We start from the raw sequence: 12,400 nt of genomic DNA, 5'->3' as shown, positions 1-12,400 counted from the left end.
TGGCCGCTGCTCACGTGACCGTGACGACTCTTATCTTTTTCTTCTCCTCCGTGAAAGCGCGCCAAACGATTATTCACCGTCGGAAGGGGGGGGGGGGAATGGAAGCTTCTTGTGGAAACAAGAATATGCAAAGATCTTGACTCTTTACATGGAAATTTGAATTTCTGTTGAATTTATGGGGTGACAGTTCTGAGATTTTGAATTTGGATTCCTCATTTTATTTGCCGCCGAATGTTATAACTCATGATCATGGGGAACAGAGAAAATTTACAAAAATGAGGGATTTAATTTTTTCACATGTTAATCAATGGGGTTCTAATTGCGGCAATCAATTAGTGTGGGAGGTGTTCCGGGTGGGGTTACACACATGGTGGTATGGGAAAATTAAGGTGTGACGTGAGGTTTTGTTAAAATGACAAAAATAATATTTTCCGTCACTTCCCTTGAATATTATACAAGAAGATAAAAATAATAACCATCATGATGCAATTAGTGGATATGCGGCGTGTTTTGGTGTGGGGTTTACATCAATAGATGGGGTGAAATAGTGTGTGCAAGTGTGAATTTGTCCATTTCACAATATATATAAAATAATACAACTTTCAGCCTCGCTGAACATCTAATAAATAATAATAATCGAGTAATTAATGACTGTGTAGTGTTTGTTTTTACGTGTGGGCCACAAATACGAATAGGGAGTATTTACGCGTGCATATGTGTATGAAGAATGAATGGAATAAGTAATCAGGTTTCATTTTACCTGTCTCTAAAACACATCACAGAATAATAATAATGACCATGCACCTTCCATTTTTCCCGTTCTCCATAACACATATAATTCATACAATACATATGACATATAGATAACACATACGGATACATGAATGAGTGCAATATACCAGTGGCAAAGTAGATAAAGTGGGATATAATAGGATGACTTATACAGAACAATAAAAATAGAAATGCACAATATAAATGCAGTACATATATTTTCAAATCTATCTCCTCTTTTTTCTAATTCAATTCTTCTTTTAATTCTTTTTTTTTCCTTTTTTTTCTCGAAAACATTTATAACAAAATAATAATAGAAAACATAATTTTCTTTATCAGTAGAGTGTCCAGTCAGAGTGCAATACCTTTTTTAGCCTATGGTATATTGTTCTCTGTAATGGGACGTAATCCACTATCTCATTGAGATGGCCATATTCAGAGTTCTGTAGTTTGTCATAGTGGGTCGCAGATAGCTCCTTGATGAAGTCCAATATAAGGGGTATACCCAGGTCTTTCCTGATGTCAGCTCCACGTATAAATATAGGTGCCCTCACAAGAGACCTTAGGGTCTTGTTTTGCTGAGACTGCAGTTTTTGCATGTTGTTATGACTTGCGTAGGCCCAGACCGGGGCTGCATAAGTCGTAATTGGTCAAAGTATAGATTTATATAGTATCACTTTATTCTTTAGGGAGAAACGAGCTTGAGGAAATGCCATTTGGGAGAGCATGCCTAGGTCTTGGGTGGCCTTGTCCCTGACATAGTCAATCTGCGGACCAAAAGTCATTGGCCGGTCCAGAATACATCCTAGGTATTTTACTTTTCTCACTGGTCCCGCGGCCGCTCCACCGATATAGATGGGAGCGTTTCCTGGGTCCGTTTTTCTTGTGAACCAAATAAATTGGCGCTTGCTGTGGTTCAGCTCAATGGCATTGATGCCACACCAATTCTCAACAGCCTTGAAGATTTTCACGACAATTTTTAGATTTCCTATGATTGGTGAGTATGATGGCATCGTCAGCAAAAAGTGCTATGATTCCTACCAGAGGTGCAGGAATGTCATTGATATAAAGTAAGAAGAGCTGAGGGCCTAAACAGGATCCTTGCGGAACTGAGGCTCTCACTGGGTGCACGTTTGATAATGTTTTTCCAATTTTGACTCTGAAAGTTCTTCCTGAAAGATAGCTATGGAAGAATAATATAAAATGCTCCGGGAAGCCGATCTCGATAAGTTTGACCAGTAGCGTATCATGTTTAGTCTTGTCGAATGCCTTGCTTATGTCGCGACATGCTGCACGGACGTAATCTTTGTAGTTAAATGAGTCAATTATGAATTCTGTCACTGTGCAGTTGGGTTACACAGGAGTGCCCTCGGCGGAAACCATGTTGCTCAGGTCGGATGATGTTATGTTGATTGAGATAGTTATCAAATCGTGTTTTATATATACACTCAAATAATTGAGAGATGCAAGAGAGAAGGCTGATAGGTCTATAACTTTTTGCAATGAGAGGATCAGTAACCATTTTATGAATTGGTTGTTCTTGAATCTGTTTGTCAACTTATGAATACAATCATAATCATTTATATTATTAAAGAACTTCATACCATTTGTGACCAAATTAATTATAATATACCCATTTGAGAGGGTTTTGCCAAATATTCAACATAAGATGAAATAACATTTTGCAAATATTTCATAATTTCGCAGTTATCAGTAATACCATCATTAGCTAAATCATATTTTTCACATATCCATGGTTTGAATTTTTGTACAAATAACTCCTAGTCATTATCCTCATCATCAACAGTATTCTCAGCAAATTTTCAAAAAGCTCAAGTATTTTTACCAACTCAATCTTATCGGAATAGGGGCAATTAAGCGGCATATTTACTGGGAGGCAGAGCGCATACAACAATTTTTCTTGCCCCAGTCGGGCTATCACAAAATGGCGATGAAGGAGGAACCTCGAGCTGCCAATCTCACAGCTCGTTTTCTGCCCAAAAAAAGCAGCAAGTGCATCCAGTTCCGAGGACACTTCGCTTTCACTGCTTCAAGAATTCAAATTATTCGCAAAGACCGGAACCACCATCCAAAACAAGACCGTTGAAAAGAGACGACACTTTCCAGCAGAAGAGAAACTGTTTCACGATGACACTATACGGCGACCGTAAAAACCATTGATACTAGCAAAAGTACCCAGACGTGAAGTATATTTTGATTAGCCCCGAACGGACTTTTCCTCTAACACGCAGAAAGCAGTCATTTCATCATTTTGATGATGACAATTAACGTAATTTTAACGAATTTCCGCACAATTAGAAAAACATAGTTGCGCAGCGATAACGTCTATCGCACTCAACTCCACATAACTAGCAAGCCTTGAAGACAACAATATCAATACTTGATGTTTTATTTATCATTTAATTATTTCAAAGAATTATAACAAATAAATTCCCCAGAAGAATTTTTACGAGGCGCATGTACGGTTGAGTGGTACTTTACAAATTTTCGTTACAAGTCTAAAAAGTAGAATAATATCACTGGAGATCCCCAACGTCACAAATATTCAATAATTACATTTCGATCATAGTTTGTCCAATAGATAGCAGCACTAAAATTTCACGCACTGCGCTAGATACGCACTCAGACTGTTAGGTAGACTGGAGTTGTGCTCGGTTACAATAGAAAATATTCCACATGTGATAGAAGCACCTTACGATCGCAAAGTCAATCTTGAGCGAGGGCAATATGAACTCAAGAAATGCTTCATTGAATGCTCAGGCTGTCCCCTAAATTCATAAATAATTTAAAAATTCATAAGAATTGAAGTATTTGTTAGTTTTGAATGCGGTTTGCGAAAGAGTTATTTTTTCTCACGAAAGGGGGTTTTTTTTTTTTGTACAAAAAGTTCATATTTTTGTTGATAGAGGGCAGTGGACCAAAACAAATCACTGGAAACATACAAATTCCAATTAAATGCTGGGTATATGATTACCAGCTCATTTCTGAATTTTCCTGTCACTGGCGCTTCATATGGTTTTCATTATGATGTTGATATTGGTAGGAAAAAAACACTATTAGGGTGAAGTTGTTTTACCTCAGCCACGAAATAGTGGCTGAAAGTTTACGAATGTTTCGAGTATAGGAGAGATTGAAGAATAATTCTGCGAAGGAATCCTGTTTTCCCCCTGGTTTTCTTGTTTTCGTGCAGGGTCCTCTACCGACAAATATATGAGTCGATTTTTTTTTCTGTACTGAAAAAACCCTGTTTGTGGGAATAACTTTTTCTCTAGCCGCATTCAAATAAAGAAAATCCTTCAATTTTAATGAATTTTTAAACTACTGTGTTTATAAATTTATAGTTAACCCTGTGCAATGCAGTTTTTATATTACAGTCGAATCCCGTTATAACGAACTCCAAGAGACCGGAGAAATCACTTCGTTATAACGAAATTTCGTTATAAAGAAATTCCATTTTTTTTTGCATTGTTCGTATTTAAACTTATCTGGAGGATTACAAACATGTTCGTTAAAACGAGATTTTTCACTATATCGGCATTCGTTAAAACGGGATTCGACTGTATTAATCCTAACGTTGATTGTTTCGAGTGAAAATACAAATATCCGATGGTTTAATGTATATAGGGTATGCTTTCATTTAACTTCTCACTCGTTCAACAGGCAGAGAATAGACCTGATGATGGAAGTGTATTATACTCCATACTCTCATTTACCAGCGTATTGCCTCGGTATGTACATCGGCCACTATCTCCATTCACCGTGGGCAGATAAGAAAATTCCAAAGGTATGTTTGATGTATAAATATATATTTATGCACATCTCAACAGGTAAGCATTGCTCAATTATAGAGATGAACAAGAGACGAGAAACAGATGGGAGAGATGGCCTATATTAAAACACTTCAATAATCACATATCATAACTTTCGAGAAATTCTCATACGTAGTTGAATTAAACCAATCGCGGGTTTCAAAGGACACTGATTATACAAATTGCTCATCTCAAACATAGCGGACCGTCGCAAAATATTTGTTCAGGGGTTTAGGCAGGTGAAAAGTTCGCCGAACAGATCAATTTAGAACTGGCACAGGAAACTCTACAACATAGTTTCCAAACCTTTTTTGTCCCATCGCCCCCTTTTCTTCAGAAATTTTTTCTCCCAACGCAATCTAACCCATAGGATCCTATGTTGAACCCGTAGCTTCTACCGTCCCCAGGGGGCGTTAACGCCCACGTTGGGAATCACTGCTCTACAAGCTGAGGAAGATCACAATCAATTACATTACTTACGATTTTATACAAATATCGAAGGTAACTTCTTCTTCTCCGGTATTCTAATGATTGAAAAAAAAAAAAAAAAAAATATCGCCCCACAGCAAATTCATTAATGTGAATTTTGTAATTGCCTATAAAACATGTACCGGAAACCTGTTCTGGACTCGTTCTAGCATCAGGGAGTATTGATTGTTGCTTGCACTCCATATAATACCGCAGTACTCCGGTTTCGGGAGCACATAAACTCTGAAAAGTGTCGCAATTGATTTGAAATCGATGCTGCTCTTCACAACAAATCCTAACAGTTTTAAGCACTTATTTTTGAGATCGTATATATAAGTTTCCCAACCTTTTTTGTCCCATCGCCCCCCAACGTAATCTAACCCATAGGATTATATGTTGTACTTGTAGCTTCCACCACCTCCCCCATGGAACATTCCATCGCCCCCAGGGGCCGTTAACTCCCACGTTGGGAATCACTGGTATGTATGGTCGATGAATGTAATGCTTGGAGTTAAAAAACACCAATGTCTTTGGTGACAGAAACACGGCCGATTGAGATTCCATTAAAGGTGTAGTCAAATTCGGTCGATGGCAATTTCCTTGTATAGCTGACGACGTGGCATTTGCGAATATTGAGGTGGAAGTAATTGGCCCCACACCAATCATGGAGAGACTTGAGGTTTCTTTGTGGACCCACGCAATCTTCCAGACTCAGCATGCATCACACATTTAAACGCACTGAAGCACCGAGGAAGGACAATCACGAATATTAAGAAGAGCAATGGTCCAAGATTTGAACATTGAGGGAACACCTGATCCATTGACGTACGTTGTTGAAATATGCGTTTCGGTAAATGTTAGAAATCCTGTTATTATGCATTATAACCGGTTATTTGCATAATCGCCCAGCATTTCGGTAAGTTTGATAAATTTCGGTAAGTTTATCACTTTTGCTGGTGATTATGCATAGCACCCAAGAGTCGTTGGTAAATTTGATAGATTTTTCTAAATTAATCACTTTTACCGGTGATTATGCATAACATCCAAGCGTCGTGTCGTTGATAAACATAATAAATCGTTCTATATGATATACTACACATGATAAATCATACGTGTATTGTATCATTATATTGGTGTACAATCGTCGTCGTCTCCTTCCTATATCATTATATCGGGGAGGGGTCTCCGACTATATATTCATCACACATACTAGACTCATTTGGATTTTTTTTATATATTTATCAACTTCATCCGTTACACTAGGGTATTACGCATAATCGCCGGTAAAAATTATAATGTTTTCAGTATTTATCAAAATTATCAACTACGCTTTGGTTATTATGCAGAGCTTCGGGTAAAAGTGATAAATATATCAAGCATAACAAGATGATTGCTAAGCATGCATAATAACCGATTTATCGCATTAACCGTAAGATATACAGGGTGTCCCGTAAATGCTAATTGCCTTCATCCCATCAATCGTTCATCGTAGAGGTTTAGTTTTAATTTAAAAAAAAAATGCTCAAACGGCAGTCGAAAAATTATTCTGCACCAGTTTTGAAAGTGAAAATACAGTGTGTCATAAAATAAAAAAAAAATTAAATTTTTATGCGGTCCTCCATCCTCTAACTTCCAAATAGAAAGTTGTTGCCCTGTCTCTCCTGAGGCCAACAAAAAGAATTACACGTTTCTAAGTTCAATATTTGTAGAGATATTCGAGGAAATATACCTTTTCTTTACAAATGTAATGTAATATTTACGTAGATATTGAAAGTTAAAAAATCATATATTTTGGCAACTTATTACTACGTTGGCAAGTTTTCATTAGCTCAGATGTTGCCATTTTTAGCAACTGTACACAGAATGAACTCAAACTATTTTATTTTTTTATCCACAATCAATAACAATTACATTTTTTGACAGTTATTCTAGAAACAACACAATTTTTTAAACACACACACACACACACTTTGAATTTAATTTCAGTTTCTCAATTTTTGAACCACTTTGTCAATCACTGGCAAGAAATGCTGAAAACTTCAAAGTCAGACAACTCCACATATATTATATTAAAAATTATGCTATGTTTTATAAATTGCTTCTAAGGCCGGGATTACACTCTAAAAGTTTGATAACATATCTTTTACAAAACTTGAAAAATACAACCAATAAGGTTATTGGTTACATTCGCTCAAATTTAACTCGGAGAACTTTAAGGAAAAAAAATTGGACGTTAATCCAGTGTCTTTATTTTTAATTAAAGTATTTTTTAATTAACAAGCACAGTAATCAACTTTATTAAATTGAAACAATCAGTATTTGCTATTATGGGGAAACCCCATATATATTTCGCAAAATATAAAACCATTTTTTTTACAGAAATTTATTTCTATTTATGGTCAGAACAAAAGAAGTTCCATCGAAAAATCAGAATGAATTCACCAAAAATTTAATTTAAAAAAATCATAAAAATTCGAATTTCTTTGTTAACAAATTGAAAAACAAAACCCCTCGTTAGATCCTCCAATTCCCAAAACGTAATCATCAAAGCCGATTCAGAAGAGATGACAACAGCATAATTTACGACGCATGACGAATTTCTGAAAAACTAGTGGACGGATTTTAATGAAATTTGGTACGAACACAGGGAAGTTATAACAGGGAAAGAGATGTACCCATACAGAAGTCATAGTAAGCATTCATGATTGTCAGTAACGATCATCATTGCAGGAATGTCCAAAATACACGTTGCGAGATCGTACCGAATAACCGGTCTAATATGGAGTATGGTCCCCTCTCACAGTCAGACAGGTCGCACAGCGCGACGCCATACTGCACACGAGGCAGTTGAGGTGTCCCTGTGGCAATCGGTCCCACTCCTGCAGCAACGGAGTTCTCAACTCCGGGATGGTTCTCGGAGGCAGGATGGCGAGATGCAGTTGTCCTCCCAAGAGCGTCCCACACATGTTCTAATGCGTTTAGGTCAGGAGATCAGGCTAGCCAATTCCTACGCCGAATATCCTCACTTTTCAGATAATCGTTGACCATGTGAGGCCGGCATGGACGAGCGTTGTCATCTATGAACAGGAACCGAGGACCAACTGCGCCCCTGAAAAGTCGAACATAGGGCTCTAAGATATCCTCTCTACACCTCCTAGCAGTCACGCACCCTCTTCCAAAAAACATGGAGGGGTGTGCGGCCGTCAAACATCATGCCTATCCAGACCATGACACCTCCAGCACCATAGTAGTCTATTTCCCTGATGTGCGAGGGATGGTATCGGGTACCAGGCTTTCTCCAGATGAGGGTACGTCGAGAATAAGTGGCCAGGCTGAATCTCGACTCACCTGTGAAGAGCACGGTGCTCCAATGAAGTCTGGTCTAAGGCTGATGTTGTCTACACAATGCTAAACGCGCTCTATTGTGTGCTGCAGTGAGCGGGACGTAAACATCGGGTCTTCTGGCACAAAGCATGAAGTCCTCGGGCAACAGTAAACCGTGAAACTCTAGTTCCTGTGGCAGAATGCAGCTCACGTGAGAGCTGTGATGCTGTAGCAATTCTGTGGCCAAATAACGACGTCGTGACTCTTCGACGACCTTGTCCTGGTCATTTCACTAGCGTTTAGCTACTGCTCTCTTCCCTGTCCCAGCTTTCTTCATCACATTATGAATTAACTGTTCGACCGTCTTCATTCAAACTTTTTTCTTTCTCTGCATTTTTTTTCGAATATTGTAATATATGTAATTTCATTGTAAATTCTAATTTGTATAGTATTATCGTAATTGACTGGTGGACAAATAAATTATGTTATGTTCTCGATATGGATGCAGCGTCCTGAAACTGTTTCCAGACGACAATGGGCGTTAGATCGAGCTCTGTAGCTACCTGCACTTGTGATTGCCCTGCCTCCAATCTAACGACTATTCTCCATCCTATTCCGTCATCCATACGTTTGTGGCTACTCATTTTACCTGATAGCTTATAAAATTTGCCAAACTCTTGCGAGAAACACAGTGAATGTAGCCGAGGAGTACGAGTACACGAATCGTGGAAAACGCCTCGTGCCTTTATCATCCCCTTCGTGGTCACAGCTCCGCCCACGCGCACGTGTACGCTTACGTATTCGACACTGAATATTTGGATACTTCTTCGGTGGCATTATTAGTACCTTTGGGTTTAGTATCTTCTGCGAAAATAGACACAAATGAGCAAAATCTCTTAATTTTGCACATGAGTGTATAATCATGCAATAAATCTATACACAGGGTGCATAGCTAACAGCTGGCACCGCAATTTACTGGCGAGCCGCTGATTCTAGAGGCATAATTCAAATTGAAGGAAATATCCGAATAACGTGTGTACCTCAGATACGTCATTCATATTGCAAAGGATCGCGTAGTTGTTAAAATGAAGAAATTAAGATTTTATACGGATAACCTGTGCTCAAAAACCCAATAAAAAAGTTGTTGTTCTGTCTCTACCAAGGCCAACAAAGAAAAAAATTCCACGTTTCTACTAAAAGAGAATGTTTTCCCCCTCATTGCTGTTTTCTTCCTCAATTTTTATAAATTAAAATTCATTACAATTCATTTTTTGAATGAGAAGATGCAAGAGAAATAATGCATGATGTATTATGTTGAGTGTGTGTGTTATATATATATATATATATACACGGCTGAAGATATATATTCATGAAATTTGGTCAGAATTTTTTTTTTCGTAACGTGAAAACTCACTAAGGAGGGATTTTTGAAAATTCATATTGTAAGAGGGATATGGGGGGGGGGGGTTGGTTTCCAAAAGTTATGAGGGGCAATCATTGCTGATCTCAAACTGCTCTGGAAGCTATAAATATGAAATTCGGTTAGTATTATATTTTATAATATGATACTAACTCTCGCCAAGACGGGATTTCTGGAATTGAAACACCCAAGGGTGTCATGAGGGATTAAAATTTTATTGGAAAAGAATCATCGCCAAGCAATTTTCAGAACCAAATTCAATTACCAAATCCTCGAAAGCGAAGCCGCGGGTAGCAGCTAGTATGTAATCAATTTAATAATGCTTTTGCTAAAAAATATTCCATGGACTAAATTCCTTTCGGGGTCCTGCTGAAAGGACTGTTCAGTCTTTCTTGTTTGTGTGTATGTATTTGTGTAAAACGTTTGTAATTGTGAAATAAATTAAAAAAAAAAATGTGATCATTTGTTCGCTAATAAATTGTAGTGCTAGTTGTTAGCAATGCTGCACCCTGCACAAAAAAAAACAAAACCATCTTGTTTTTGTACAAGATATGTTGTCAACTACCTGTAACCAACACATTCATACATCGCAGAAGTATTAACTTACTTCTACATCAAAAGACAATAACTTTTATCTACAATAGAAATATAACTGTATTAATTGCACTGTATATATATATGCATATCGTTTAACTAGAAGTTAATTATTACTTTTGATCAATAAATTTATGGAATTAAAATTAAAATTCTAATTTTTAAATAATATTATGCAATAATGATGAATAAGATGCGTTTGAACCGTCTGCTGAAATAATTAAGGACATCACTCTGATAACTATGTGTTTTAGTATTCTCTCAACAGATGGCAGGCATATTTATATCACCTGGATATCTTAATACAGTAGAATCCCGTTATTTTACGAACTCCAAGAGACCGGTAAAATCCCTTCGTAAAATTCCAGGCTATTGAATTGTTCCTATTAAAACTTATCTGGGGATTATAAAAATATTCGTTAAAACGAGATTTTCGCTATAACAATATTCGTTAAAACGGGATTCTACTGTAGTTATGCATTAGCAGAGTTATTGTATATTCCAATAGATATCTACAACAGTGTTTCTCAACAGTGAGTCATATGCTTCCCCCCAGGGTACTGGGATATTTTGAAATGGCCACGGGTGAAAATCAAACGAAAAAGGACACGTGACGGATGGCCAAGAGTCAGTCAGGGCCGTCTTAAAGCATCATGGGCCCCCCGAGCCAAGGGGGTTTTTCCAAATTTTGCAAAAATGTTCATAGAACTCTCACCATCTTAACGCATGGGACCAACCGGGGCTCGGATACATATGGGCCCTCCATCTTAACGAGATCTGATAGCATGATTTTTTTAAAGAATTTAAATTGAGGGGCACTGGTATTTCTCCAACCTGGAAGTAGAGCCGCTATGCGGACGTGTGGACATTTTCAGGGACTCACATCACGAGGACCCAGGCTCGAACCCCCCTGACGGCATAGTGGTTGATGGCAAAAGTTGGTTTTTCTATTGTTTTCCAACTTCGAGATGCGAATGCGAGCCGATCTCCCATTTGAAAAAGTCACCCCACAGAGATCAATCAGGCCCACAACATTTGAAAAATTCATGCATGACGCAAGCAAAACCAACATGCCAAAAGTCTAAGTCTGCTTCCGAATTCGGAAGACGGATTGCAACCAATTTACAAGCAACACATAACAACCATTCACTCCACAAAAACAAACTTCACGTTAGATTCTTAATATTAACACGCACATTCGAATATACAGTGTCGTCTTAACGCGCGAGCCAACCAGTGGCTGGGCCCGGTGGCCGCATGTGCAGAGGTGCCTCATAAAAATGAGATCCGATTCAAATTATGCAGAGTAAGCATGCTAATTGGTAAGCAGTCATTTCTTGGCAGGTAGGGGGAAGGCGGGATGCTGAGAAAAATAGCTTTGCCCCGGGCGGCCTCATGATGTTCTTAAGTTGGCCCTGCCATCATGTTAGAAATTCCATTGAGGAATATGGACGAGTTGCATGTACGGTATAGTTGTAGTAAAGGTGGTATCCCGGAAAGGAGGGTGGGGGGGGGGCTCGTCTGTGTAATTTTGCCCGGAGGGAACCATGTTTCTACTCAGGCAGCTTCCGTGTTGGGGAGCTCATGACCATAGACGAGTTACATAATGCCATCTGGTGCTATGATGACAGCGTCATGGTTTAGGCTCGTTACGAGCGTTAAATTTAAGGATATTTGAATGTACCAATCAAATAGATCCATTTCGGAAGCAACCGATCAGAACGTTGAATTAAGGTGCAAACATACTGTAGTACACGCTGGTTTCAGATTCTGCAAGTCGGCACCGTTATGAATCGGTTAAAAAAATTGAATTTCAGGTTTTCAGCCAATCCGTAATGGAATTGGAAACCAACGCGTGCACTATGTTCGTACCCTTGCACACGAATGCGCTCAGCTCCATTCAAACCGACGAAATTTGACGTGAATACTTTTCTGCCGACCAACCGGGAGTTAAGATTCGGTACCCGACCCAAGTGGGATCTCCCGGTCCAGT

The 12,400-nt window shown here is 38.4% G+C and overlaps 1 protein-coding gene across 1 annotated transcript in view; it reads left to right on the top strand.

Annotated features, from left to right (window-relative positions):
• Nucleotides 1–12,400, top strand: part of LOC149084111 (nose resistant to fluoxetine protein 6-like) — a 77,002-nt gene that overhangs the window by 59,445 nt on the left and 5,157 nt on the right. The window contains exon 12 of the mRNA XM_089234459.1: nt 4,453–4,576. Within this exon, the coding sequence (XP_089090585.1) occupies nt 4,453–4,576 (124 nt within the window). The remainder of the gene's footprint in view (nt 1–4,452; nt 4,577–12,400) is intronic.

This window comes from Pholcus phalangioides, unplaced genomic scaffold, assembly GCF_987345545.1.
Source record: "Pholcus phalangioides strain wild (caught in Gottingen) unplaced genomic scaffold, Ppha-v1.0 ptg000008l_1, whole genome shotgun sequence".
NCBI classification, from domain to species: Eukaryota; Metazoa; Arthropoda; class Arachnida; order Araneae; family Pholcidae; genus Pholcus; species Pholcus phalangioides.
The sequence above is the reverse complement of the archived record's forward strand: the minus strand, read 5'-3'. Positions and strand labels throughout refer to the sequence as shown.